At 42.7% G+C, this 27,079-nt stretch overlaps 1 protein-coding gene across 3 annotated transcripts in view; it reads left to right on the top strand.

Moving 5' to 3' along the window:
* Positions 1-27,079, top strand: part of ccser1 (coiled-coil serine-rich protein 1) — a 188,315-nt gene that overhangs the window by 36,050 nt on the left and 125,186 nt on the right. For all 3 annotated transcript variants that reach the window (XM_079516555.1, XM_079516556.1, XM_079516554.1), the window contains exon 7: positions 4,050-4,155. In XM_079516555.1, the coding sequence (XP_079372681.1) occupies positions 4,050-4,155 (106 nt within the window). The remainder of the gene's footprint in view (positions 1-4,049; positions 4,156-27,079) is intronic.

Genomic DNA, 27,079 nt, shown 5'->3' with positions numbered 1-27,079 from the left:
ATGTAGCAGAGCCTAACTCATTCTAATAATAATGATACTTGTACGGACTAACCATGTAGCAGAGCCTAACTCATTCTAATAATAATGATACTTGTACAGTACAGACTAACCATGTAGCAGAGCCTAACTCATTCTAATAATAATGATACTTGTACGGACTAACCATGTAGCAGAGCCTAACTCATTCTAATAATAATGATACTTGTACGGACTAACCATGTAGCAGAGCCTAACTCATTCTAATAATAATGATACTTGTACAGTACAGACTAACCATGTAGCAGAGCCTAACTCATTCTAATAATAATGATACTTGTACGGACTAACCATGTAGCAGAGCCTAACTCATTCTAATAATAATGATACTTGTACAGTACAGACTAACCATGTAGCAGAGCCTAACTCATTCTAATAATCATTTCAGCCCCTCCTCCTAGACACACAACGTCACATTATTCCTGGATTGATTGCTTGTGCGTTGGGGGTAACTACTTATGTGTGCAGCCTGCTTCAGTGAGAAGTTCACTAAACATTTAACCTGCTGCTAATTAGCAAGAGAATGATGGCACTATCAAAAAGTATAAAGAAGTGTTTTCACTGTCTTGGCTTTCCACATTTTAATAGGATGGACAGCAAACGATGCTGCGCTCATCAGTGATGATTTTGACAGCAACGTTTTTAATACAGTTATGTAGTTTTAGTCATATTTTAGTCATCTGAAAAGTTTTAGTCTAGTTTTAGGTCAAGGTCAAGTTTATTTATATGTCCCTCTTATATTTAGTCGACTAAATATAAGATTTTAGTCAACTAAATCTACAGTTGATTTAGTCAACAAAAATGTATTTTGGAAGGCCTTGATGGCGGCGTAATGGCTGATTTTACACTTGCATGACGAATCTACAAGTGACGCATGCGACGCATTTTGAGAACACCTGAGCGCAACCAAGCATTTTAAATGACTTGTCTTTTAATTCTACTGGATTTTACTCTAGTTTTAATTTGTTGATGAAATTGTATATTTAGTCTTAGTTAAACCTGCACGAGGCATCCGTCACAACTCGTGACACGCTCCATATATGGCCAGTACAGAATTCATTCCATATATTGATCTGACCTCATCAAACCCTTAAGCCCAAACCACACCGGTAGGGACTCCTTGGGACAAAACAGTTTGAAGGTCAACCACACCAATGCAACTCATTGCAACTCAATGAGTTGCATTGGTGTGGTTGACCTTAAAAACCTCCTCGGCCTGACCCTTGGACACAGCACAGGACACCGGACAGCAGGCACGCTCTGTTGTTTCTTGCCCTCGTGGCGTCTTACTGGTTTTAGTAATAGGTTATATAGGTTTTATTTCATTTTTATTTAGTTGACAAAATTAACACTGGGTGCTGTCCACCGAGTTCTTTTCATGACATTCAGCACGACATTGCACTCTATTGCTTGATTGTCTGTGCCTGAGTATTCATCCGTGGATAAAAGTAAAACAATTATTCTCTATTTTGGCTTCATAGCTATACTATATCTTGTGGGATTAGATTGTTGGTTTGATACTGTAAAATGATAGATGGATAGATAGATAGATAGATAGATAGATAGATAGATAGATAGATAGATAGATACTGTAGATAGATACAATATCTTTGCTGACTCTGGCAAGTAAAGAGGTTGAAATAATTGAAATCCTAGTCATTTATTCTAGCCTGGAAACCAGACAAATCTCCCACAGGGGGGAAAGATCCCTGGGGAGATTGGTCTGGCACTCCATTTCACTCACCCCAGAGTTGTGGGTGACCAATCAGAGCCTACTATTCAAAGTGAGACTTTTTCTGTGACGTTGGAATCTGTTTCTAACTGCTCCTTGGAAATACATCTTTCACACCAAAGTTCCACACTAATATCTATGCAGTGATATTAGTCTCGCCATGGCAGGCCACATTTATTCCAGCAAGATCATGCATTTACCATCTAGCTAACATCAGTAGTAGCTTACTACTTTACAAACTGTATTGTACAATAATATTTGAAGAATTGATGTTCCCAGTTCTCACCATACTGTATTCCTAATATCACACAAAGACAATGTAAAGTTTGGCTGTGTGACCTGGCTTCCTGCCAAAGGACAGGCACAGAGCTGCTGTGTGAGTGATGGATCAGTGTACACATTGGGAACAAACAAACAGGGGTTAGCCAAGACAGAGACTATGAATACGCTGTGCTCTCGTCTCCAGATTAAATACCCATGATCCCAGTATAATTGGCATAATCTTAGTTTCACTCTTTTCTGAACAATATCTCAGATTTTATTTTATTTTTTAATTGTAAGAAATAAAATAAAAACACACTATATAAATCTTAAGACACTTACTGTAAGCCCCCCATCCCCCTGACACCTCTCTCCAACACGCCAATAACTACTGTAAGGGGAGGGGGTTGGAGAATTTATGCTTGCACATACTGTATAGCACGCACAAGCAATCAAAAGTCCACAAACAAACACACTTGCACAAAGAAACAGGACACATGTAGAGTTAGCAACCGCACACGCTCGCGCGCACACACACACACACATATGCGTGCACACACACACACACACACACACACACACACAAAACACACATCACTTTTAGCTCTCTCGGGTGGCTAGTTGGGGCCTTTATTAAAAATCAGGCAGTTTCATGGCCTTCAGTCGTAGCTCCAGGGCCTGTTTCAAGTCCAATTGTGACTCATGCCCTCTGGAATCAGATAAAGAGAGGAAAAGAGGGAGAGAGAGAGGACGAGGGGACATTTACAAAGGGATAGTGGAACTTGGCTCCGGAATTGTCTGTTCAGTTCCAAATGTGACAAAAGATAGATGAAATGTGACTGTTATGACATTGATCTAATAGATTTCCAATAGGGTAGGTCAAAGTGTGTGTGTGTGTGTGTGTGTGTGTGTGTGTGTGTGTGTGTGTGTGTGTGTGTGTGTGTGTGTGTGTGTGTGTGTGTGTGTGTGTGTGTGTGTGTGTGTGTGTGTGTGTGTGTGTGTGTGTGTGTGTGTGTGTGTGTGTGTGTGTGTGTGTGTGTGTGTGTGTGTGTGTGTGTGTGTGTGTGTGTGTGTGTGTGTGTGTGAGTGAGTGAGTGAGTGAGTGAGTGAGTGATATTAATTCAACAGAAATTCTTCCAGGTCCGGGGTTTTTGTCCGGGCACATTTCACAACGTATCCTTCATTGTCCTAGTTTTACCTATAATGCAAAAGAGAGCCAAGTGTCAGTAGGACGGTGCACAGGTCTACCGGTAGTTAACATAAATATGAAGGAATAGTGGAAATCTCGCTTACCGCCTGAGCACCCGCCCGTCCAACGAGGAGAACCTGTGAAGATTGAGGCAGAGTGAGTGCTTTTCAGAAGAGCGCTCCACCTAGCCGGTCAGCACAGGTGTCCTGAGATCAGTGTGATTGAGGAGGTAGATTGGAAGGTACCTTCCCTAAATGACGTGTAGGGATGCGCTGAATGGGAAATTCTTGGCCAAAACCGAATACTGAATATAGGAAACAGTTGGCCGAAAACCGAACAGCCGAATATGATTACTATTGTGTATATATTTATTTTATTTTATTTATTAACCAGTTTTTGTACCTTTGCTGTAATAGTTTGTTGTAGAGCTACATACAGGCATGTGTGTGCGCTGTGCTTGAAGCCACGTTTTGATCACATCATCACAACAAAACTGTAGGTTACAAAAGGTAACCCCGGTTCTTTGACTATCTGGTTTCGACTCTAAAACCATTAACCAACTGAACTGAATACAGAATATGCATCTTTACCGCTATTCATCCAAATAGTTTTGTTGGCCGAGTCCTCTGGGCTGTACTCTGCCTCTGTCTCGCCTCGTGGAGGTGCTTACTTGTCAGGCGGTTGCCTAGCGAGACTCCACAGTGTGTACAGGACCACAATGGAAACAAGTTCTAGGGCTTTTTTGTGTTGTCCTTTTAGTATCGTGTACCACTGCACTATTTGCAAACTGTTAATAAAGTATGAATTCAATCAATCAATGTGTGTCTACAGTATCCAGAGAAGACTCCAGCCAGTCCCTGGCCTCCTGTTTCAACCTGCTTCCCTCCCCCATGGATCCATCAGGAGACCGCATCCCAGGGAAAGACAGCAGTCACCGGTAAGTCATACTGAACAATTCTGTCTGTCTATCATTGTCTCCACCAGGCCAAAGGCATGGGGAGAGAGTATGTTTTGCACTCCGTCCGTGTGTGTGTGTCCGTCCGTCCTTCCGTCCGTCTGTGTACAGCTAATCTCCGGCACCGTTAACCCGGTCGATGCCAAACTTTGCACACACACTCCCTGGATGCCAACGATGAACCTCTGCCCCACATTTTCCAGAACGGCCTGTTATAGCGCCACCATGAGGCAGCTTTTAAATTGTTTTACCTAAAACTGCACCGATCTGCGTGAAATGTTGCATGCACACTCCCTAGAGGCCAAGGACAAACCTTTGACCTGCATTTTCCGCATCTGCCTTTTATAGCGCCACCAGGAGGCCGACTTTTGTAAAACACATTTGATATTACTCCTCCAGATTCTGTCCAAACATCTCACAAATCGTTACACAGTATCTCTATGGTCATGTGCTCAAGTCGGATCTGTCCGATATTTCATATTCCATCCTAATTGGCTATAATTGGCTTTCACAGTTTGCAAGATTGCCCCGTTTTGAACAAAAGCCTCAAATCATGAACGCAGCATGCAATTTACGTGAAATCTTTCACACATTTTCTTACTAGGCTGAGGAATATATCCCACCCTTTTCACATTGACCTGTTATAGCGCCACCAACAGGTTCATTTTTGCAAAACACATTTTTGGAACAAAATGCCTTAAATCATGCCATCAAAGGCGTATGAAGAAATGGCACCCTTTTCATTGGGCTATTATAGCGCCACCAGGAGGCCACAACCCGACCTGCCCTGGTGGAGACCTGTGCCCCGAGGGGCACTTTTTCTAGTTTATCTATCAATTAACAAGAGTCTAAAAGCCCTGCTAGCTACAGTACACCCAACCAAGCCAAAACGATTTTAATTGACCGATCAACATTGCCATCTTTCCAGCCCTGTGCTCTCACTAGTATTGTGGCTAAAATGGAAGATAGAGAGTGTGTGTGTGTGTGTGTGTGTGTGTGTGTGTGTGTGTGTGTGTGTGTGTGTGTGTGTGTGTGTGTGTGTGTGTGTGTGTGTGTGTGTGTGTGTGTGTGTGTGTGTGTGTGTGTGTGTGTGTGAGAAACGAGAGGAAAAGCTTTAAAATAAAGCATCATAATCTAAAAAAAAGCATTGTTTCACGAGCCGAGTCGCATTAATATCTCTGTAATTTTTGTCTCATGTACATCCCAAACACAAAAATTATTAACAATGTTATAATAACACACTGAAACGTGAACAAAACAGCAATAGCATTCTCTCGGTCATACACCGTTGTACTGGACGTGTCAAGTCAGACGAACGTGAACCCTTGACTTCCTGTCGGTGGACTTCAAAATAGACTTCAAAATGAGTCTTTCCACACTAATTACCATGTGCGTGTGTCTAAGATGTGCAGACGGGAGACCCGCGGATCAACCTTCTAGAGTGAATACAAATGGAAAATGTAATGTGCAATGAAACGTGCAACAGGTAGTTAGAACTGGATTCAAACCCACACTGTTGGAATATTGGTATGGCTTTGGGTGGTGCGTATGAGTCAGCATGATAGATTTGAGATTGGTTGTCTATTCCAGGAGTCAGTGATCTGGAGTGCACCAAAAATAGCAGATCTTCAAGCTCACATCACGTTGCACTGCAATGCATTGTGAGCCTGTATATTATATTATATTATATTATATTATATTATATTATATTATATTATATTATATTATATTATATTATATTAACCCATTTTGGGGCGAGAACCCCTTTTTAGCTATTGAAAAATAGCAGATCTACAAGCTCATAGCGCGCCACTCGGTGGCGCGCTATGAGCTTGTAGATCTGCTATTTTTGAAAAATCGAAGAACGACTGACATAGAAACATAGCTTTTTCAGAAAACTGTCAGGATGTAGAAGACATTTTTAGAATCTGATCTCAGGTCAAAATGGGTTAACCCAGGCTTCGTCTTAGAGTAAATAATGAAATAAAAGCCCTTCTCATGGATAAATACGCAGGCCATCTTTCTGCTCTCTGCCATCTCCTGCTGCTCTCTGCCATCTCCTGCTGCTCTCTGCCATCTCCTGACAGCTGAGAGCAGCACGAGAGCACTCTGCATGTGTTCTTTTTGACCTGTTGTGTACAACTGGCCAGGTTGCTTCCACATTGATTTCAAATGACCAGTAGATTGTTTTCTACTTCTCATGATTAAGCTTATTGTGCACTTGCACTATTGCATCTGCACAGCATACATACATGCTTACACAGACACGCACGCACGCACGCACGCACGCACGCACGCACGCACGCACGCACGCACGCACGCACGCACGCACGCACGCGTATGCGCACGCACCCACACGTACGCACACGTGCATGCGAGCACACACACAGCTGCTCTGCTCCAGATAGGGCTTATTTGGTTTTATAGAGTTGGCGGGTAATGCAGGAGGGATGACTTGTATATCTGTAGAGATATTGTCTGCTGGGGTGTCTGACAACCCTGCAGATTATTATTACTTTACCTTTCAATATTCTTCTGTCTGGTGCTCTCTCACCCATAGAATAAATATAGATAATATGGCTATCAAATCAACCTTTATTTATATACCTGTAGCACATTTCACACAACCAAAATTGACCAAAGTGCTTCACAGTAGAAAAAGTAAATGGTAAAATTACATCAAGCAAATAAAGAAGAGATAAACAGAGAAACATAGCATGCATACAAGCAAGAGACATACAGTAACAACAAGAATACATTTAAAGTAAATTAAAATCAGATAACATTAGCCAGAGAGAAAAGAGACTTAACCCAATTTCCGCCAGCATTAATTAATCCCTTGATAGCGTATTGCCAAGGTTTTATCGCGCGTAACACTTACTTTGAAGAGACAAATATCCGTAACCGGATGTTACAATGACAAACTGCTGTGTGTGGAGACCGGTTGTTGTCGTCTCGGTCGGTGGTGGAAAAACCCGACCGCGAGTATCACAGCGCCTGCTACAGCCCGTTGAAAACCCTTGTATTCACCAGAAACGGCTCCCTCAATGATCTTCAATGTTTGCAGATTATGAGCTACAGGTCAAACAGCGTATGTATGTTTGTACTGTATTATACAACACTATTGTGACTTTAGAGCTAGTCTCACACAATTTACAATTAGGATTTAGGTATTTAGCAGACCATGCAAGTGAGTGCCATGATCCCTAGTCAACCAACAACACGGTACATATTGTTTGTCTGAGGCAATGTCGCTACTCCTCCCTGGCTGTACCAATAGCTCTGAGTTTCCACTCAGACATTGACCATTACATTATAGAGTAGACGGTATAACAAAGCCCTTTTTTCAATTTAACAAATGTAACGCTTCCATTTAGACCTGAGGCCGATTTTGTTTTAAACGGCGTATGTATTCCTACCGACTAGGAGGAATGTCAGCAGGGAGTGCTGGGTGGGAGGAGTAGGACGAAGGCTCTATGTCCTCCCAGTGGGGGCTCCTCACTAGCAGGTGTGTGTGGGGAAGAAGTTCTAAAAACGAATTTGACAAAATAATAGGGTAAAAAAAATAGAAAAGAAAGAAGTGGATGTGATCAAGTAGAACAAATTCAAGTGATTTATATGCCTTACTTTTAGGTGTGTGACAGACTTTGTCTGATGCATGACAAACTTTTAATTCGGCTTTTAGAGATATTTCACTTCTAATTGTCCAATTAATTTCAAAGGGGAAATGTCAAGTTGTTTTTGGCACCTAACTAATGATACGTAGCTTGCGGAGTTAGTTCAGTCAGATATACTCGTGTTCATGCTATGCTCCTGGGCGCATTCATGCGTATTACATTGGTACTACACATGTTCCATAAACATCTGCCTACGATGACGTAGTCAGCTGTTAGCTGACAGTCAGCTGACCAATTGCCGGGTTACTTAAGCTCACCTCAGTCTCTGTTCTTTCTGCTGTCATCCTCCTGCTGTCATTAGTCCCTGGACTGTTGGTATGCGCCTGTTTGCTCTCACCGCCTCCCCAGCACCACCAGTGGGATCTGCCATTTGTTGTTCCCCATGGGGGGTTGTTATTGTATATCTATCTCCCTGCTCTTAATGTTAATGATGGTGCTTCATTTGCTGAGCAGGGAGAAAATGTATAGAGCACCAAAGTCCTGACGTCACTGTCAGAAGAGGGCGTCAGTCCCCAGGTTCATGTATTTTTTATTTGCATTGTAATCTCCATAGGGGGATTTTAGATCGCATCATATAAGAACTGTGTTTGAAAAATAAACCGATCACCCCGGCCTTTTCACTCATATGAATATGAAGCATTGACTGAAGGTGGAAATGTACAAATATAAATGGTAAATGGTAAATGGTGCATTTATATAGCGCCTTTATCCAAGGCGCTTTACATAGATTGTGCATTACATTCACCCATTCACACACACATTCATACACCGATGGCGACAGAAGCCATGCAAGGTACCAACCAGCACATCGGGAGCAATTTGGGGTTCAGTGTCTTGCCCAAGGACACTTCGACATGTAGACAGGAGGAGCCAGGATTCGAACCGCCGACCCACGGATCATTGGACGACCTGCTCTACCTCCTAAGCCACAGTCGCCCAATATACCCAAAGAGTAACAAAATAAGCATTAGAAACGAGTCAAAAAACCCAGAGACTACATTTCCGGGTAGGCGGGTGGCTGCATCTGCCCGTCGCACAACAGAAACTGAATGTTAATTACGTTTATTTTTATTTTTATTTTATTGATATTTAATGTTTCGTGGTTAGTATGAGTCGAGTCACCGCCAGCTGAGCTTACGTCAACGAGGTATCTCTCGTATATTAGCAGCGACATTGCCTTCATATGTTGTTTCAAGGCTTTTGCGGCCACATTAATTCCATTTTCTCCAGAAACTGACTGTATCAAATATGAATGGACATCATTAACGACGCACAGCCACTCCCCTGACAGAAAGGCCGGGGTGGTCGGTTTATTTTTCAAACACAGTTCTTATATGAAGCGACCTAAAATCGCCCTATGGGGATTTCAATGCAAATAAAAAAATACATGAACCTGTGTATTGGCGCCCTCTACTGAAAGTGACGTCAGACTTCAGTGCTCTATAGCAGAGCCGAACGCCAAGATAATATATTTCATGTACATGTATATTCATTTCTATAATAACTATTGGTTAAATCTATTCGTGAGTTATCTGACTGAACTATCTATTTAAAGGACCACTTCACCACTTTTCAACATCTCTTCATATAATTGGTCCTCACTACTGTTCATGATAAAACACCACAATTTTTTCCTACTCAGTCTGTGTCTCATAGGAGGGCTTTGGGCAGTTCGGACACCCGTCCACCAGTGACATCATCATTAGGCAGATTTTTTTTTAAACAAGATTTGTTTTAAAATATATTTAGATTTTCATTATCGTGAGAACGATGGCTTCAACTTTTGCATTGCAACTTTTCAGGAAAAGAAAGCCTGCCGTTTCTATTAGCTTGGATTCACCATCGATGATGTCACTGGTGGACGGGTTTCTGAACTGCCCACAGCCTTTCTATGAGACACAGACTGAGTGGTAAAAAAATGGTGGTATTTTATCATGAACATTAGTTAGGACTAATTATAGGAAGAGAAGTTGAAAAATGGTGAAGTGGTCCTTTAAGGTATTTTGGTATGAACAAGTTCAACCACATATTTTTATCCTGTATCATAACATAATTACACGTCTGACATTTGTAACAAACTAAATCGCTTGAAAATAGGTTGAAAGTTCAGCATGCATTAGGAGGCATGGCTTGCCTCAGCTATTATGACAGTCACGCTGATACTTCAATCCGAGTTACAGTAGCGGACAATATGTGTGTTCATCTATGGTTAGTGGACTTGCAGATGTCTGAATTGAACAGAACACTGCCTCTATCATCTGAGCTTGGGGAGCCATGGTTTGTCATGGAAATGCCAAATGAAACACAGGCCTTCTCACACATTTCAAGCACTTCGGGCACTATTGAAAACTCTAGTCTACTCTAGACTATGAAAGAAAAAAGACTAGGTCTTTAAATACCTCTTCCACAGTAGATGTCAACGAATACAATCTAGGCATGTATTCAGTTTCTCCTCCCACAGCTCCTTATTAGTTATTTGTGGCTATAATAGGTGGAGGTGGGTAATATTTGCTGAGTTGTGCAGCAGAAACGTCTATAACGCAATGAAAGAAATGGCATAATGTGTTTATCATGTGTTTGGGGAATTTGTGGCCCACCTGTCTGATACTGGGTTTGGATTGCCGCAAATACGGCGATGTAAGGGAAGGAGATTTTAGAAACTTTACTTTTTCATGATTTCTGAAATATGCGCTTCTCTTTTATTTTCCCAGCTATCCTCTGAATTATACAGTAGTTGTTTACGTACTAAAAATGATGGTATAGTAGATAAACAGAGCAGTTCCACTCGAGCATGTGTCTGTTGGTTGACATTAATAACCACAATGTTTATTTTTAATTATTTTTTTAATCCACCAACACTTTAAGTTTCTTGTGCAAAGTATTTTCACAATGTCTGACTTAACGGTGAACTGTGAGAGGGGAGTGATGGAGTGCAGATGTGAGAGTGAAAGAGAGCAAAATGTATTTGCCTTGGGCACTCTGTCTCTGTATATCCATCCCCCTCGCTCAATCTCTCTATGTCTGTCCATCTACCCCTCTCTCTCTCTCTCTCTCTCTCTCTCTGTATTTCTCTTTCTCTCTCTGCGTCTGTCTGTCTGTCTGCCTGTCTGTCTGTCTGTCTGTCTGTCTGTCTGTCTGTCTGTCTGTCTCTCTTTCTGTCGGTCTTTGTGTCTGCACATATGCACGCACGCACAATCGTACACACACACACACACACACACACACACGCACACGCACACGTGCATGCACGTCATTTAGTCTGTCCATCTGGGGAGAGTATCAGCTATGGGATACTGCTGCCTGTCTGGTGTGTTTCTGTCTGCTCAGAACATCTGTTGTGTAGCTGTAAACACACACACACACACACACACACACACACACACACACACACACACACACACCTCATCTTTGATGTCTGACAGTTCATTGATTTTGATGGCAGACTTTTATTTCCTTGTGCTTATTATCTCTCAACGTTAATACCGCGATACATTCCCACGGGTAATACACATTCAAATCACTTCAACTTCTTTGCTCCCATTTTATTCATTGCATGGCAACAGACTGGGAGAGAGAGAGAGAAAACGAAACACCACCTGGGGTTGCAAACTGCCCACACCAACATCTCTGTCTCTCAGATACAGTACATGGTCCATTATGTTGTTTTGACCTTTGACCCATTTGAACCAAAAGTTAATCATCTCTTATCATTACTTATCATTCCCAAAATGTCCCACCCCTCTCCATTCTGCCTTTTTACCTTGACCTTTACTTTACTTTACTTTATTATGGATCCCCATTAGCACTTGCAAAAGCGTGGCTATTCTTCCTGGAGTCCAGTACACAAAAACACAACACATCATTCACCCCAACATACAATTACTATACACAAACATACAATGGTTCACTTACAAAGGATAAGAGTTACATCTCAAAACAATTGCATTTTCATATAATTTCGTCATAGAGAGGTTGGAAGGGGTTTTCATAGCTCCATAGGTCCATATACTTTTTCCATACACATCAATCCCTTTTTCCTATGTCATAAAATGTACTAAAAAAACATCAAAAATCAAAAACAATAAACAAATATAAATTAAAATTAAAAAACACATCATTGGAATTAATATGGATAAACACAGATCAGTCAGGTTCATGAAATATTGGAAGATACCTTTTTACCATGATTTTGAAACGTTCTTTTGTGTTTGCTTGTATTATATATCCTGGAAATGAATTCCACCCTACAACAGCTCTATACAGTTCTCTGTATAACTGATGTCCTCACTTTAGGTAAATTGAACCTTCCTTCAATTGCATGTCTTGTTTGATATTCATGATTAGCAGAATGTTTTATTAAACTTTTATATAATATGTTTGGAGACTTTTATGTTTCTGATGAAATTTACTAAGCAATAAGTGGACCTTTGACTCACAGTCAGCCATCTTAATCTATCATGCGTGTCTTTAACATTAGTTCTGTAGGAACAATTTAATGCACAACGTGCTGCTTTATTTTGAGCGATTTGTAATTTATTTACATCCGTAATTGAGGCACTTGACCAAATGACAAAACATCAATCAAGCTCTGACAGGACTAAAGCATTTAGGACCTGCTTAATGACATCTGGTGGCAGACCTCTAGAAATTCTTCTAGTGACTGATACAGCCCTTCCCATTTTACTGACAGTGTTGTCAACATGATGTGACCATGATAAAGTGTTATTGAAGGTAATACCTAAAAGTTTTGTCTCATTTACTTGGTCAATGGGAATATTGTTTATATTTAAATTCAACTTTGGTTCAGATCTCATCTGGTGCTTTGTTCCCATTATTATAGACTTAGTCTTACCAACATTGAGTACAAGTTTATTACTCTTCACCCAGTCTACTATTGACTTTAATTCATGTTCTAAAATAGAATTTATCTCATCTCTAGTTGATCCCGATGCATATATGGTTGAGTCGTCTGCATACATTGAGTTTTGAGCTTTTTGTAGTACTAAAGGTAGATCATTTATAAAAATAGAAAACAATAGAGGCCCCAAGCAACTTCCCTGCGGGACTCCGCAATTAACATGACTGATCTTAGACAAACTTCCATTAAAGAAAACAGTTTGCTTTCTGTCGCTTAAGTAACTCTCCATCCATTTTAATGCAGTTACAGTAAATCCATATTGTTTAAGCTTTTCTAATAACAAAGGATGATCAATCAAATCAAACGCTGCACTAAAATCAAGTAAAACAGCCGCCACTAGTCTTCCATTATCAATATCACATTGCCAATCATCAGTCATCTATAATAAAAATCACACCCCTGTGAAGTGAGCGGTGCAACTGTTCTCTACAGTTGCGCGGTGCAACTGTAGAGAACAGTTGCACCGCTCACTTCACAGGGGTGTGATTTTTATTATTACAGTAGAAGTTTACAGACCAAACTGTAAATAAAAGGTTTACATGACTTTCTGTCTCAGTCCGTATATAGCGAGCTGTAGTGAATAAGTACAGAACAGTTGCAACGCTCACTTCACAGGGGTGTGATTTTTATTATTACAGTAGAAGTTTACAGACCAAACTGTAAATAAAAGGTTTACATGACTTTCTGCCTCAGTCCGTATATAGCGAGCTGTATTGAATAAGCAGAGAACAGAATATGGGACAGAGTTGCACCACTCACTTCACATGGGTGTGATTTTTATTATTACTACAGTAGAAGTTTTTTTCTTATGAAAGCAGAGAGTCTTCTGTTTCATACGGTATATAGTATTTATATGTCGCTATAGGCCTTATTTTGTGAATATTGAGTTCGGGTCCATGTCTTCTCTGCAGTTATATCTGGTGGGCGCAATGTGCAATGTAACCAATTTATGACAAACTGTACATGGGATCAATGTTTACTCTTTTCCTCGTAAAAGTACACATTCAGGGCTTTCATTCGGTGTATAGGATGTATAGCATATTTATTGTGTTTATTGTTATATCTGCCTGTCAATGTCTGACTATAAACCTTCATAACTCTGCTTTCTTTAGATGAGGATGATTGCCTCGCCTATCTCACTGCTTTCATTGTCTTGATTGCAAAACATTGGGGGGGGGGGGGGTCATGGGCACATTGGGCAGCAAAAGTCTTGATCCGTACGGCTATAAAAAGTCCCATTCCACCGTTCGGTTCAGAACTATAGTATAACGGTGAGACGCGTTGTCATCATCAGCTGATTTTGTTTTTCAAGCTAGTATAGGGGAACATGCCTGGGCATGCAGGTTGGGGGCGATGGAGAAAAAAAAAAGCTTCACCCGGCGAAGATGTCGACAAGGAAAAAATGACTTCCACAGATCACAACACCACAGTTTAGGACGCGGAAAAGTTCGTTATACATTACACCCGGGTCGATTACGTCCCCGATGCGTTCATTGCGGTCTTATCACTACAATTATAATGAATAAAAAAGCGTTACAATCACACGTCCGAGCGATCTCCGATTATGACGGCTCTGCATGGCGATACGTGATCCACCAACGGAACACTGTCTGTTGTCGTGGCGGCCCCTCGATACTGTGGTTAGTTCGTAGTATTGTAGGCTCGGGGATCGTTTGGTCGCTACAGTATGAAGAAGGAAACATGCATCTGTTCATGTGTGTTGCAGACGTTATGCAAATAATGCCGATCCGGTGCATATGTGTTTAGGCAGCGTTCCGTTCGTTCATCATGTTTTTTTCCGAGAGACAGAGCTCCATCTCGCAAGATCCTCCTCCTGGAGAAACAGGAGGGGAGGGGGGAATCGAGTATTATAGTGTTGGGTGAAAGCCAATAGGTGGAGGAAAGCCTGGTGAGGCGAGGTTAGGTGAAATTTGATTCTTTTCACACACCGACTAGATCATTGCATGGGCGCGTCCATTTTACACTGGCTTCTACACGTAAAGCGGCCCGCCCTCCTGTTTTCAGGAGGGGAGGGTTTTTTTTTTTTTTTTTCTGATCACGTGAGCGGGACTAAGCAGCAATGACAGGGGGATGGTTCTTCATTGTCCGGGTGGGTAAAAAGATGAATGAAAGTATGCTATAAAAAAGTGATTAGAACGTATGGATACGTGGTTCGCACCGGACGTTTGATTAATTGATAACGTATTGATACGCGATTAGCGTTCGCTGTGTTAAACACTTTTTGTGGAAGGAGGGAGAGAAAAAATAATAATAATCACATGTCCTTAGTTTGCATTACAACATATACCTGTAAAATTGATTAACCGAGAACAAAATGTGGCTAATAAATGAGAAAAATAAATGTATGTAAACATAAATCTAGTCAGGTGATGTACCTATTAAGGGGGCATAATGATATTTTTCTTTTCTTTTCCTTTTTTTTTTTTTTTTTTTTGTCACAGCCCTAGTGTTTTATTATTATTATTATTATTTATTTTTTAATGTAAATCTCCCCTCCCTCCCACGTCCCACCCCTAGTCAACAGTTCAGCATCAGTTTAGATTACAAGACTATATTCCGTGGCAGTCAGGCAACTTTCTTTCAGCATCATAGATGCGTGTTATATTTCATGTTTTAGCTTTGCATCATGAGACCACAGACCTGTATATTAGGATGACTGATTCTCAACTCCCACACTGTCCTCGACTCCCTCGGTGTCCCCGACTCCCTCCGTATCTCCGACTCCCTCCGTGTCCCCGACTCTCTCGGTGTCCTCGACTCCCTCGATGTCCTCGTCTCCCTTGGCGTCCTCGGTTTCCACCCAGCTATCAATGAAGGATTTAGCCTCTTCTGCCTTGATGAATGAGTAGTTGATGCCTTCATGTTTGAAGGCGAGAGTGGCATACGAAATTCAGTCTTCTTCTTGATGAGTAGGCTGCAGACATCATTGAAGCATCTTCTTTGTTGGATGACATTTGCTGGGATATCAGCACGGATGACAAAGGTTTCTCCCTCGCATGTCATGGGACCTTGTTTGTGACCTTGACCTTTGAACTTTCATACCCAAACGTTGTACATCATGTCTTAAGGCAGCCTACTTAGCATTCCCATGCACCCCTCTCCATTCTGTCTTTTTACCTTGACCTTGTTCATGACCTTGACATTTCGACTTTCATACCCAAAGGTTGTACTGTAGATAATGTCGTCATTTACTTTGTCCAGTGATGGAAGAAGTACTGTTTTACTCAAGTAAATAGAAAAACCACAATGTAGAAATAATGTGTCCTGTATACAACATTTTACATCAAAATATACTTACAGTATTAAAGTAAGCATTTTTCAAGACGTTTTTGAGAATAGGGTTTAAGGGTTAAGTATATTTTGTAATCTAACTATAATTGCACCAAGTCTCTGTGCGTGTACGTCTGTACGTCTGTAATCCATGTAACTCGAGAACCGTTTGCCCCACCGACTTCAAATTCAACACACGCTTTCCACACCACCACAGGGAGTGCAGTGTCCGATGTCGAGTCGGTCGGACCCACGCTTGTCACCCATCATTCCAAGTAGGCTGTAGAGCACCTCTCTAGCACCTACAAATGCACCAAGTCTCTGTGTGTACGTCTGTAATCCACGTAACTCGAGAACCATTCGTTTCACCGACTTCAAATTCGACGTGCGCATTCCACCCCCCCACGAGGAGGGCAGTGCCCGGTGTCGAGTCAGTCGGACCCACGGTTGTCCAGAACTGCCACAAAAGGCCTTTGCCCAGGCTCTGGACAGGGCCCCTGCCCAAGCTGTTGATTGTAGACCAGTGATTCACAAGTAAAATTTCAAGGACCTCCAGTTTGGGGGCCCTAACAACATTCCCATTGTCTGCTCCAGAATTCCTAACCCACCTGTACCTTACTTTAAGAACCACTGATGTAGACAACATTTCTGCCATAAATATGATGAGAAATTTGTTTCACCACAGTTTTGTTCACCAGAGATGAACATTTGAACATATAGTACATGAATGTGGTCATGTGTGTGTGTTCCATTGCGTCGGTAGGAAAATAACATCAACCAGGCTTGATGAGTAATTCATATTATTAGTTTTCTGTGATGACACTGACCTCTGCCTCTGTTGTCTTATATAGAATAACACATCAAATCCAATAAAATAAAGATTTGACAGCCGGGATGTAGTTTGCCTGTTGCTATGGCAATGGCAGTTTGCCTGTGCAGTTTCCCCCTCCTCCCTTTTTGCCTTCTTTCATGGGCGTTGATTACTATGCAGTGCAGAAGACATGCAGCCAGAGGGGACAGCATGCACACCCTCCTAGTGTCCTAGTCCGTCAGTATGTGGTGGACCTTCAGCAATAGGGACAGGGTTTGTCTCCATCTCTCTTTCTCTCTGTCATAATCTCGCTCGCATTCACATAGGTTTTTGTCTTTTTACATATACATTTATTTCTGATCAGTCTGAAGTATTTTGAGATAATAGTACTATAATACAACTATGCCCTGTAGGTCATTTGGTAGACTGTAGAATAAATGGAGGAATCATAAATCAAATGAGATGTGTACGTAAGATGAAAACAACTAAAGATAAGACGATGTTGTCTGTCTCCTTTTTTGTCTCTCGTTGGCTTTCCAAATGAAATGCACACAGACCCAGCCATTGCTTTATTATTCCCTTCTCTGTGTTTGTAGTTGTCGTGTGCGTGTTCAGTTTTTCGGCTTGAGAACAAGAGTGGAAGAAAAGGGTAAGTGAGTGAGTGAGAGAGAAATGAAAAATATTTTAAAAGAGAATCGTTGGTGTCCTATAAAATTGAATAACCCAGCAGCAGGCGGATGACAGAGTGAAAGAGAAATGGAGAGAAAGAGAGATAGAGAGATTAACCTCCCCGCTCTCTCTCATCTTGTATTTCATTTGAGGCCCTTCGTTATCGCTTGGTCATGCATGAATCAGTAGGGTATTTAGAAACCCTGCGTTCCACTTGATGAGCCCAGCTATCATATAGGGCCAGATACAGCACAATGCCATACTCAGCCAGTTGAAATCCTGGTGTCCTGGGGGGATACAGTCTAGTGATGATGTAGTATTCATAAACGTGGACATACAAGGAGAATTCATATATCAGTCATTTTATCAAGCCACTTTCTAATCTCCACTGACGGCCAGGAATTTACCTAAGTACTGTAGATTAGGCCGTCGCTTAATATGGCCATCAACAGTAAATCATGTTGACACACACGCGCACACACACACACACACACACACACACACACACACACACACACACACACACACACACACACACACACACACACACACACACACACACACACACACACACACACACACACACACACACACACACACACACACACAATCTCTCATTTGAAGAATCAACCGTGAAGATTCAACATTCAACTGAGCTTTGGACTGAGCTTATCCTCAAAATGCATGCACACACACACACACACACACACACACACACACACACACACACACACACACTCTCACGCATGCACAGTTGCACACATGTCCCTTTCCACGCCATGATGATGGATTAATCACCGCAACCGGTGATCAATTTGAAATGTGTAATCAGTACCTACTAAGGACAACCAGTTGCTGGGAAAGTGATGGTGAGGTAAGGGTGCAAATTGATAGTGTTGATGCAATAGCAAGAAGACATTGATTTATGCAAAATAAAATATTACAACATTCTCCCAACAGCAACATTTTCTCAACATTCAGAAGGGTTCAGCTCTCTTCTACTGCTGTACTTACATGTCCACAGTCTAGGGGAAACTGGGACATTACAAGGTGTGTGGCTCCCTACGAAGCCAGATTCTTAATAGCAGTTTATTCTCTGAGCTGAGCCATGCACTAACAACTAAGTCCATTAATCATCCCTTGAATTTCCCTAAATAATTCAAAGTGTAAACTAATGTCAAGTCTCCTAACTTGACAAAAAAAAGAAAAAAAAAGTCCTCACAAACTTATCCAAGTTGCTCCAAGGGCTTCCTGCTAAGCAAGAAGAATCAATGAAGGTTCAATCATAAGACTATACAAACTTACTATACAAAACAATCAAAACAGTACAGGACTAAATGCTAGCCCTTTGTTGGAAGTGGTAGAGGTGAAGACACACACACACACACACACACACACACACACACACACACACACACACACACACACACACACACACACACACACACACACACACACGTGTGCACGCACACGCACGCGCACATACACCTCATCTATGATGTCTGACCGTTCAATGATTTTGGAGGTAAAAAGTGGGAAAAAAATATACAGTGAGGGGAAAAAGGGGTGGGTGGGGGATTCAGAATTTACAGGGGCCAGTTTCGAATTGCAGCCATCCGTAGGTGCCCTTTGAGAGCGATTTTGAAGGAGTCAAGGGATTCACATGTCTTATGACTGTTGGTAGGGCGTTCCACATTTTGGTGGCATAGGAGCGAAATTAATTTAGTCCCTTGTTTGTGCCGAATCTGGGTTGCACATGGTTTGTTGAACTCCCTCTGGTGTTGTGGGTGTGGACTTTGTTGACATTAAGGAAGTATTTAGACAGGTACATGGGTATCTTGGTGGAGTCAAAACAGGCTTATCATGCTATAAGTTTGATGCTGATAAAATGTATATACAATATTTTTAGTTCAACAAAATATCTGAATATTTATTATGAAGTAAGTTTTTGGTCTTATACATTAATACAGAGGACCGTGGGAAGCTGTAGGCAGTTTTACTTGAACATCTGACTGTGTTTTACAGCAGTGTAATAGTTTCTCATGGACTTTGTTAGGGCACTGTCAAGGTTGAACCAACTAATGTTAAGTGTCAGCCTTCAATCGATACACACTCTAATCTCTTTAGGCCTAACTTCGCCTAAATCAGTTGCATGGAAAACCTGTATCCATCCTTTTTGTTTACAAGTATCACCCTGTCTGGCTTTGGTTTCCCATCCCCAAGTCAGACTTCAGAGCAAAATGGCCATGTGAATATGGTCTATTGTGTCTATTCTGTCCTTCATTTTTGAGTGGTGCAACCACTCCATTGCGGAGCGTACACACACATATATTAACTGTATATGGTACTCCGGTACTCTGCGGAGCCCCACATGGTAACTGTAATTTCTCTATCGTTTCGGACGTGGGCCGGCTCGCCGGAACCGGGCCAGCACCCTGGGTGCGTTCCTGTGGGTCTGGAAGTTTCGGGGACCAGCCGGGGACCCCAACATGGAGTTGCACCACTCGGTTCACGAGGGTGTGATTTATTTTATACTATAAATGCATAAAATCTTGCAAGCTATTGGATTGCATGTTTTCACTGTTTGATTTATGACACATACTGTAGTGGTTAACAAGAGGAGACAAAAGTGTAATTGTCTCCACCAGGCCGAAGGCATGGGGAGAGAGTATGTTTTGCACTCCGTCCGTGTGTGTGTGTGTCCGTGTGTCCGTGTGTGTGTCCTTCCGTCCGTCTGTTACCAGCTAATCTCCGGCACCGTTAACCCGGTCGATGCCAAACTTTGCACACACACTCCCTGGATGCCAACGATGAACCTCTGCCCCACATTTTCCAGAACGGCCTGTTATAGCGCCACCAGGAGGCCGCTTTGTGCAAAACAAGTTTTTGGACAGTACACCTACAGATTTTGTCCAAACATCACACAAATTGGTACACAGTCTCTCTAGAGCCATTCAACGAAACAGGTCTTTCAGATTTCTCAGACTCCATCCTGATTGGCTAAGATTGGCTTCCAAAGTTCGCAGGAGTGCTCAGTTTCAAACAAAATGCTGCAAATCATGAACACATCATGTGATTTCCGTGAAATTGTGCACGCACATTCCCACTAGGCCGAGGAAGAAATGCCACATGAACATTTTCAACTCAGCCTCATGGTGGCGCTATAACTGGCCGAAAAGTGTTTTTACCTCTAACTGCATGGATCTGTGGATAACTTTGTATGCCAACTCCCTAGAGGCCAAGGAAAAACATTTGCCTGGAATTTTTCACATCTGCTCTTTATAGCGCCACCAGGAGGCCGACATATGTAAAACACATTTTCTAATATTACTCCTTCAGATTTTATCCAAATTTCACGCAAATCAGTACACATGTTCTCCATAGTCATGTGATCAAGACGGGTTTGTTTGATTTATCATAATCCACCCTCATTGGCTACGATTGGCTTCTAAACTTTTCAGGAGTAGCCTGCTTTGTACCCGTTTTGTACAAATCGCCACAACTACTCAACGCAGCGTCCGATTGCGGTGAAACTGTGCATGCATATTCCCACTAGGCTGAGGAAGAAATGCCACTTGACAGTTTTCGAATCAGCCTCATGGTGGCGCTACAACAGGCCAAGCCGCGTCTCACACACACACACACACACACACACACACACACACACACACACACACACACACACACACACACACACACACACACACACACACACACGTTTATATATTACTCCTACACATTTTGCCAAACATCACACACACTGGTGGAGACCTGTGCCCGGAAGGGCACTTTTTCTAGTTTGTTACATGTTCTCATTCTTTTGGTTGGCAAAGAATGAGTTTTGGGCCTGCTTTCCTTGACTTCTGTTCCTGTGAATTCTGTTTCGGTTGCAATGAAAGGAAATCTTACGGTTGATACGTTGGATTGACATAAAACATTTGATATGAACACATATGGTTGATACAGCAACAACAAAGACGAAGAGGTTTGTCTTGTTCCTATGTTCTTTGGCTCGCTCATCAGGCTTCTGTATGCGTCCTCTCTTCATCGTCTTCTCTTAATGCCAGCTACGCTAAGCACTGATCACAACCGTGTGTTTTTCATGTCACGCAGACTTTTAAACATGAAGATCAAAATAAGAATCGGAAGGCTTCAGTGTCTTTTTCTCTCTCTGTGTGAACCTCTTAGCATGCACACTTTCTATTTTTCAGAAGCATCAGTAGGAGTAAAATATTCCGAGCATTCAAAGGAGGGCAACAAGAAACAAGGCTTGGTCTAATAATGGTGTGGCTCTCATGTGGATCTTGGACTTCATGTGGCCAGTCATTCATGCTGGTAGGCACTCGGTGGCGCAGTGATAAAGTACCTGCCCACCACCACGGAGCGGTCCATGGTCACCTCATGGTCGATGCCCACCACCATGGAACGGTCCATGGTCACCTCATGGTCGATGCCCACCACCACGGAACGGTCCATGGTCACCTCATGGTCGATGCCCACCACCATGGAGCGGTCCATGGTCACCTCATGGTCGATGCCCACCACCATGGAGCGGTCCATGGTCACCTCATGGTCGATGCCCACCACCATGGAACGGTCCATGGTCACCTCATGGTCGATGCCGACCACCATGGAGCGGTCCATGGTCACCTCATGGTCGATGCCCACCACCATGGAGCGGTCCATGGTCACCTCATGGTCGATGCCGACCACCATGGAGCGGTCCATGGTCACCTCATGGTCGATGCCCACCACCATGGAACGGTCCATGGTCACCTCATGGTCAATGCCCACCACCACGGAGCGGTCCATGGTCACCTCATGGTCGATGCCCACCACCATGGAGCGGTCCATGGTCACCTCATGGTCGATGCCCACCACCATGGAACGGTCCATGGTCACCTCATGGTCGATGCCCACCACCATGGAGCGGTCCATGGTCACCTCATGGTCGATGCCCACCACCACGGAACGGTCCATGGTCACCTCATGGTCGATGCCCACCACCACGGAGCGGTCCATGGTCACCTCATGGTCGATGCCCACCACCACGGAGCGGTCCATGGTCACCTCATGGTCGATGCCCACCACCATGGAGCGGTCCATGGTCACCTCATGGTCGATGCCCACCACCACGGAACGGTCCATGGTCACCTCATGGTCGATGCCCACCACCATGGAGCGGTCCATGGTCACCTCATGGTCGATGCCCACCACCACGGAACGGTCCATGGTCACCTCATGGTCGATGCCCACCACCATGGAGCGGTCCATGGTCACGTCATGGTCGATGCCCACCACCACGGAGCGGTCCATGGTCACCTCATGGTCGATGCCCACCACCATGGAACTGATGCTGGCTGAGTACACTTGCCCTTTCATGTTCAGGGATGGTGCCTTGGATATTAGAAAAGGAATGAGTTCCCTGAACTTCTTCCATCTACTTCTCACCCTTGTAGTCACCGCTAGGTGATATTAGTTACTACACATTGCCTACTCCTGCGGGCTAGGGTGGCACCTGTCAGCAGCAAGTGTTGGGTGGGAGCTGCTCACTGGGAGTTGAGCCAGTAGGATATAGCAGTTACAACACACAGAATGTGAGGGGAGAAATCATTTGGCATAACAACTAAATTGGGGAGAATATTTGGTAAAAAAAACAAAAAAAAAACAACAACAACAAAAGGTCAACGATATTGGTAAACTATGACTATCTGTGACCCATTCACTTTGGCTCTGTTTGGTCCAGCGGTTTGTAAGATTTGTCCCGGACACACACACACACACACGACACACACACACACACACACACACACACACACACACACACACACACACACACACACACACACACTAACCCATTTACGCAGTGAAAATCCCTCTGAAATTAATATGTAAATTATGTTTCAAGACTATGGTTTCATCCAGTATCTGCAGTTTGACACAGATAACAGTCTCTGTTCAGAGAGCAGTTAATTTGAGCATATTGCTTCACTTTCACTGATTACCCAACTATGACTAATGAGGCAAACTGGTGTCAGATCAGCTTTAGTGATAATAGACTCTAGAGCAGCAATTCCCAACCTGTGGACCATTTGGATATCCTAACTGGGCCAAAAATGCCCTCTAAATCAGTTTTCTGAAAAACGTATGTTGCTATATACTAAACTGCCCACACACATCTTAACTTTGATTATTTCTCCCCTTTAATAATACCAATTGCTATTGTTTTAAGGAGTCCGGACTCGCAGTAACACTCACGGCTTGACGGGGAAGACGAACGTCACTCAATATAACTCCACACCAAACGCGGCTGCATACACGTTACTAAAATAATAATCATACTAATATGGGGGGGGGGGGGGGGACACACACAACAGAGACAGCGGACGCAAACGGCCGCGAAGCGCGAGGTTGTCATTATCACACACAAACATACACGTTACTAATAAAACAATAATCATACTAAGATGGTGCGGAGAACACAACGGATATAGCGCTTCTTTCACCTGACCATTATATCACTATGTGATTAATTATTTTTTGTCTAATCTTTTTCATTCTATAATTTTTTTGGAACCCATTTTTTTCACCCAGTGTAATCCTGGGCGCTACACTTCCTCTGCCAACCTGAGGAGAGCAACGGATTTACCTCATGCTTCCTTCTATGCATGAGGAGTCCAAGCTGCTTCTTTTCACCTGACAGGAGGGGAATTTTCCCGGCCGGACATAGCGTGTGGAAGGAACACGTTATTCCGACCAGTTCCTTTCCCCTCCATCAGGTGCCCCGGCTGGCCAGGTGTGTTTTGTGAGGGCACCTACCCTAGGGGACACGGGGAGAACATGCAAACTCCACACAGAAAGGCCCTTTCGCCAACCCCGCCTCGGGTATGGGCAATGATGACACGGAGGAAGTAACACGCCCCGGACCTTATAGCTGGGAGGCGACAGCACTACCGACTGTGCCACCGTGCCCCCCTCAGAGCACCATTATAGGCTTTATGTCATCATCATGACATTGGGTGGCTAACCAAAGGCCATCCATTACAATATCACAATAAAGAATAAACATTCAAAGATGTTGTACTTGAACCCCCTGAACTCAGTAAATTAGTTTACTTAGTTGAAAAGGTGAATACGATGGATATTGGCTGCTGATAATTATAACAATACAATAACGACTGTGATAACGACGGTCCAATGATCCATGGGTCGGCGGTTCGAATCCCGGCTCCTCCTGTATACATGTCGAAGTGTCCTTGGGCAAGACACTGAACCCCAAATTGCTCCCGATGTGCTGGTTGGTACCTTGCATGGCTTCCGCTGCAATCGGTGTATGAATGGGTGAATGTAATGCACAATCTATGTAAAGCGCCTTGGATAAAGGCGCTATATAAATGCACCATTTACCATTTTATAACAATTTGTGTGTTATATAATGAATTGCAGTGATTTAGTGAGTTGTGTGTGTGTGTGTGTGTGTGTGTGTGTGTGTGTGTGTGTGTGTGTGTGTGTGTGTGTGTGTGTGTGTGTGTGTGTGTGTGTGTGTGTGTGTGTGTGTGTGTGTGTGTGTGTGTGTTTGCGCGCAATGGTACTTGGCAAAACTGTATTCATATTAGAAATATTTCATTCTCCTGGGATTTGGAAGCAAAAGATGGATTTCTCTCATGGTTTCCCCTCAACGCAAGCTGTGTGGTACATTAGGGGCCAGATGAGTGTGGGCCTTGTTGCCTGGCTATAACACATGTGATTGATTCATAATCTACCCTGTTCAAAACTACCCACAATCAATGATTGTCAGGAACACCAAATCCCTGACACTATTTTTAAAGGCTATAGAAAAATCCCAGTGTGATTAAGCACAAGAAATGGCAGTGTTAGACACCAGCCATTCTAGCACAAGCTCAGGAGAAATGCATTATCATAACCTATTAAATTGAGTTTTCATGGTGATAATGTTCTGTGTTTTGAGTAAAATCTCAAGGCACAGCTGAGCTTGTGTTTTATTCTTCGTCTTCAGGGCCCTAAGTAATGAATAGTTCAACATTAATTTGTCTTTAGAAACCACACTGTCTCTCCACTTGCGGGTAAAACATTTGCATTACAATAGTACAGGTTATAATTTTGAGTTTGAGAAACTTGCACCAGTTAAACTAGTGATACATTGTCATATCCATATTTCTGAAATATTTATGTTCCACTTGTGTCACTGCTGAGACCTTAGCCTCCTGGCTATGTTATTTAGGCCTACATGTACAGTATATAGACAATCAATATTCTGTGACTACTTGAAAAGGTAAGGATAAACAAAAAAATAGCTGGCAGTGAGGGCTATTTTGGTTAAATATTCTTGCTAGTGAATGAGTTAATGAACAACACCACAAACACACACACACACACACACATTCCCATAGACACACACACACACACACACACACACACACACACACACACACATTCCCATAGACACGCACGCACGCACGCACGCACGCACGCACACACGCACGCACGCACGCACGCACGCACGCACACATTCCCATAGACACACCACATTAACATACATGAAACATATCATTGTGTCTACACGCAGAAATGTAGGTGCATAGGTCCACATATTAGACTGATGCTATGTTTGATGTTTACATTGGATCCTAGTTACTGTACTTTGCAGCACTTAATTATTTTCTTTGCAGTCTACTTGACCATTCTGTTGTTTTGTAGGGTCACTCTAGAGTGTTTGCTAAATGTTTATACATTTTAAATATTTTAAAGCATTTAGCAGACTCCTTTGCAATGGGCAGCAGTGGCAGTCATCCTTGGTGTTCTGTGAACTATAGAAATGTTACAATTCAGCGTACAATCCCAGTGAAAATGTAACATGACACAAAATATCTCAGAGTTACACAAAGTTGCTACAGTATGCAATTAGCTCAAATGTGTTCAGATAACTTCCAAGGAGATGTGTTCAGATAACTTCCAAGGAGATGTGTTCAGATAACTTCCAAGGAGATGTCAATGTTGTTCCACCACTTTGTCTAAAAAGTTGCCTGTTGAAACTCAACGGCTGTAGAATGTGATCAGCGTAATTTTCAGAGAGATGGATTGAGGAGGTGCCCCGGGGTGAGAGAGTAATGAGTTGAGACAGACAGACAGACACCGTTTGACAGTTAGAGTGAGCAGACACAAAACAAGTTCAGGGCTACATAGGGAAGCTGAAAGGACAATTAGGTTAATCACAAAGTTAGCCTTGCCATATTACATTAGTTTTGTATTTCCTTGCTCTTTGGCTGACTAGTTGAATTCACCATTAAATTCACTGCCTGGAGCGGTTGTACTCACTCTTTATTCACAGATGTACTTTATGTTGGAGATGGGCTTAATGGCAGCATTAAACATCCACAGCCGCAGGTGGTGAATACAGATGAGTGCACCGGATGTGTCAGGTGAAAAAGAGTGATAAATGACCAGGCATGCATGGCCCAATAATTATGGCTACGTTATGCAGCATCCAAGACAAGTGCACATTCACCATTATATGTGTGA

Source organism: Electrona antarctica (assembly GCF_951216825.1).
Source record: "Electrona antarctica genome assembly, chromosome: 12".
NCBI lineage: Eukaryota > Metazoa > Chordata > Actinopteri > Myctophiformes > Myctophidae > Electrona > Electrona antarctica.
The sequence above is the reverse complement of the archived record's forward strand: the minus strand, read 5'-3'. Positions and strand labels throughout refer to the sequence as shown.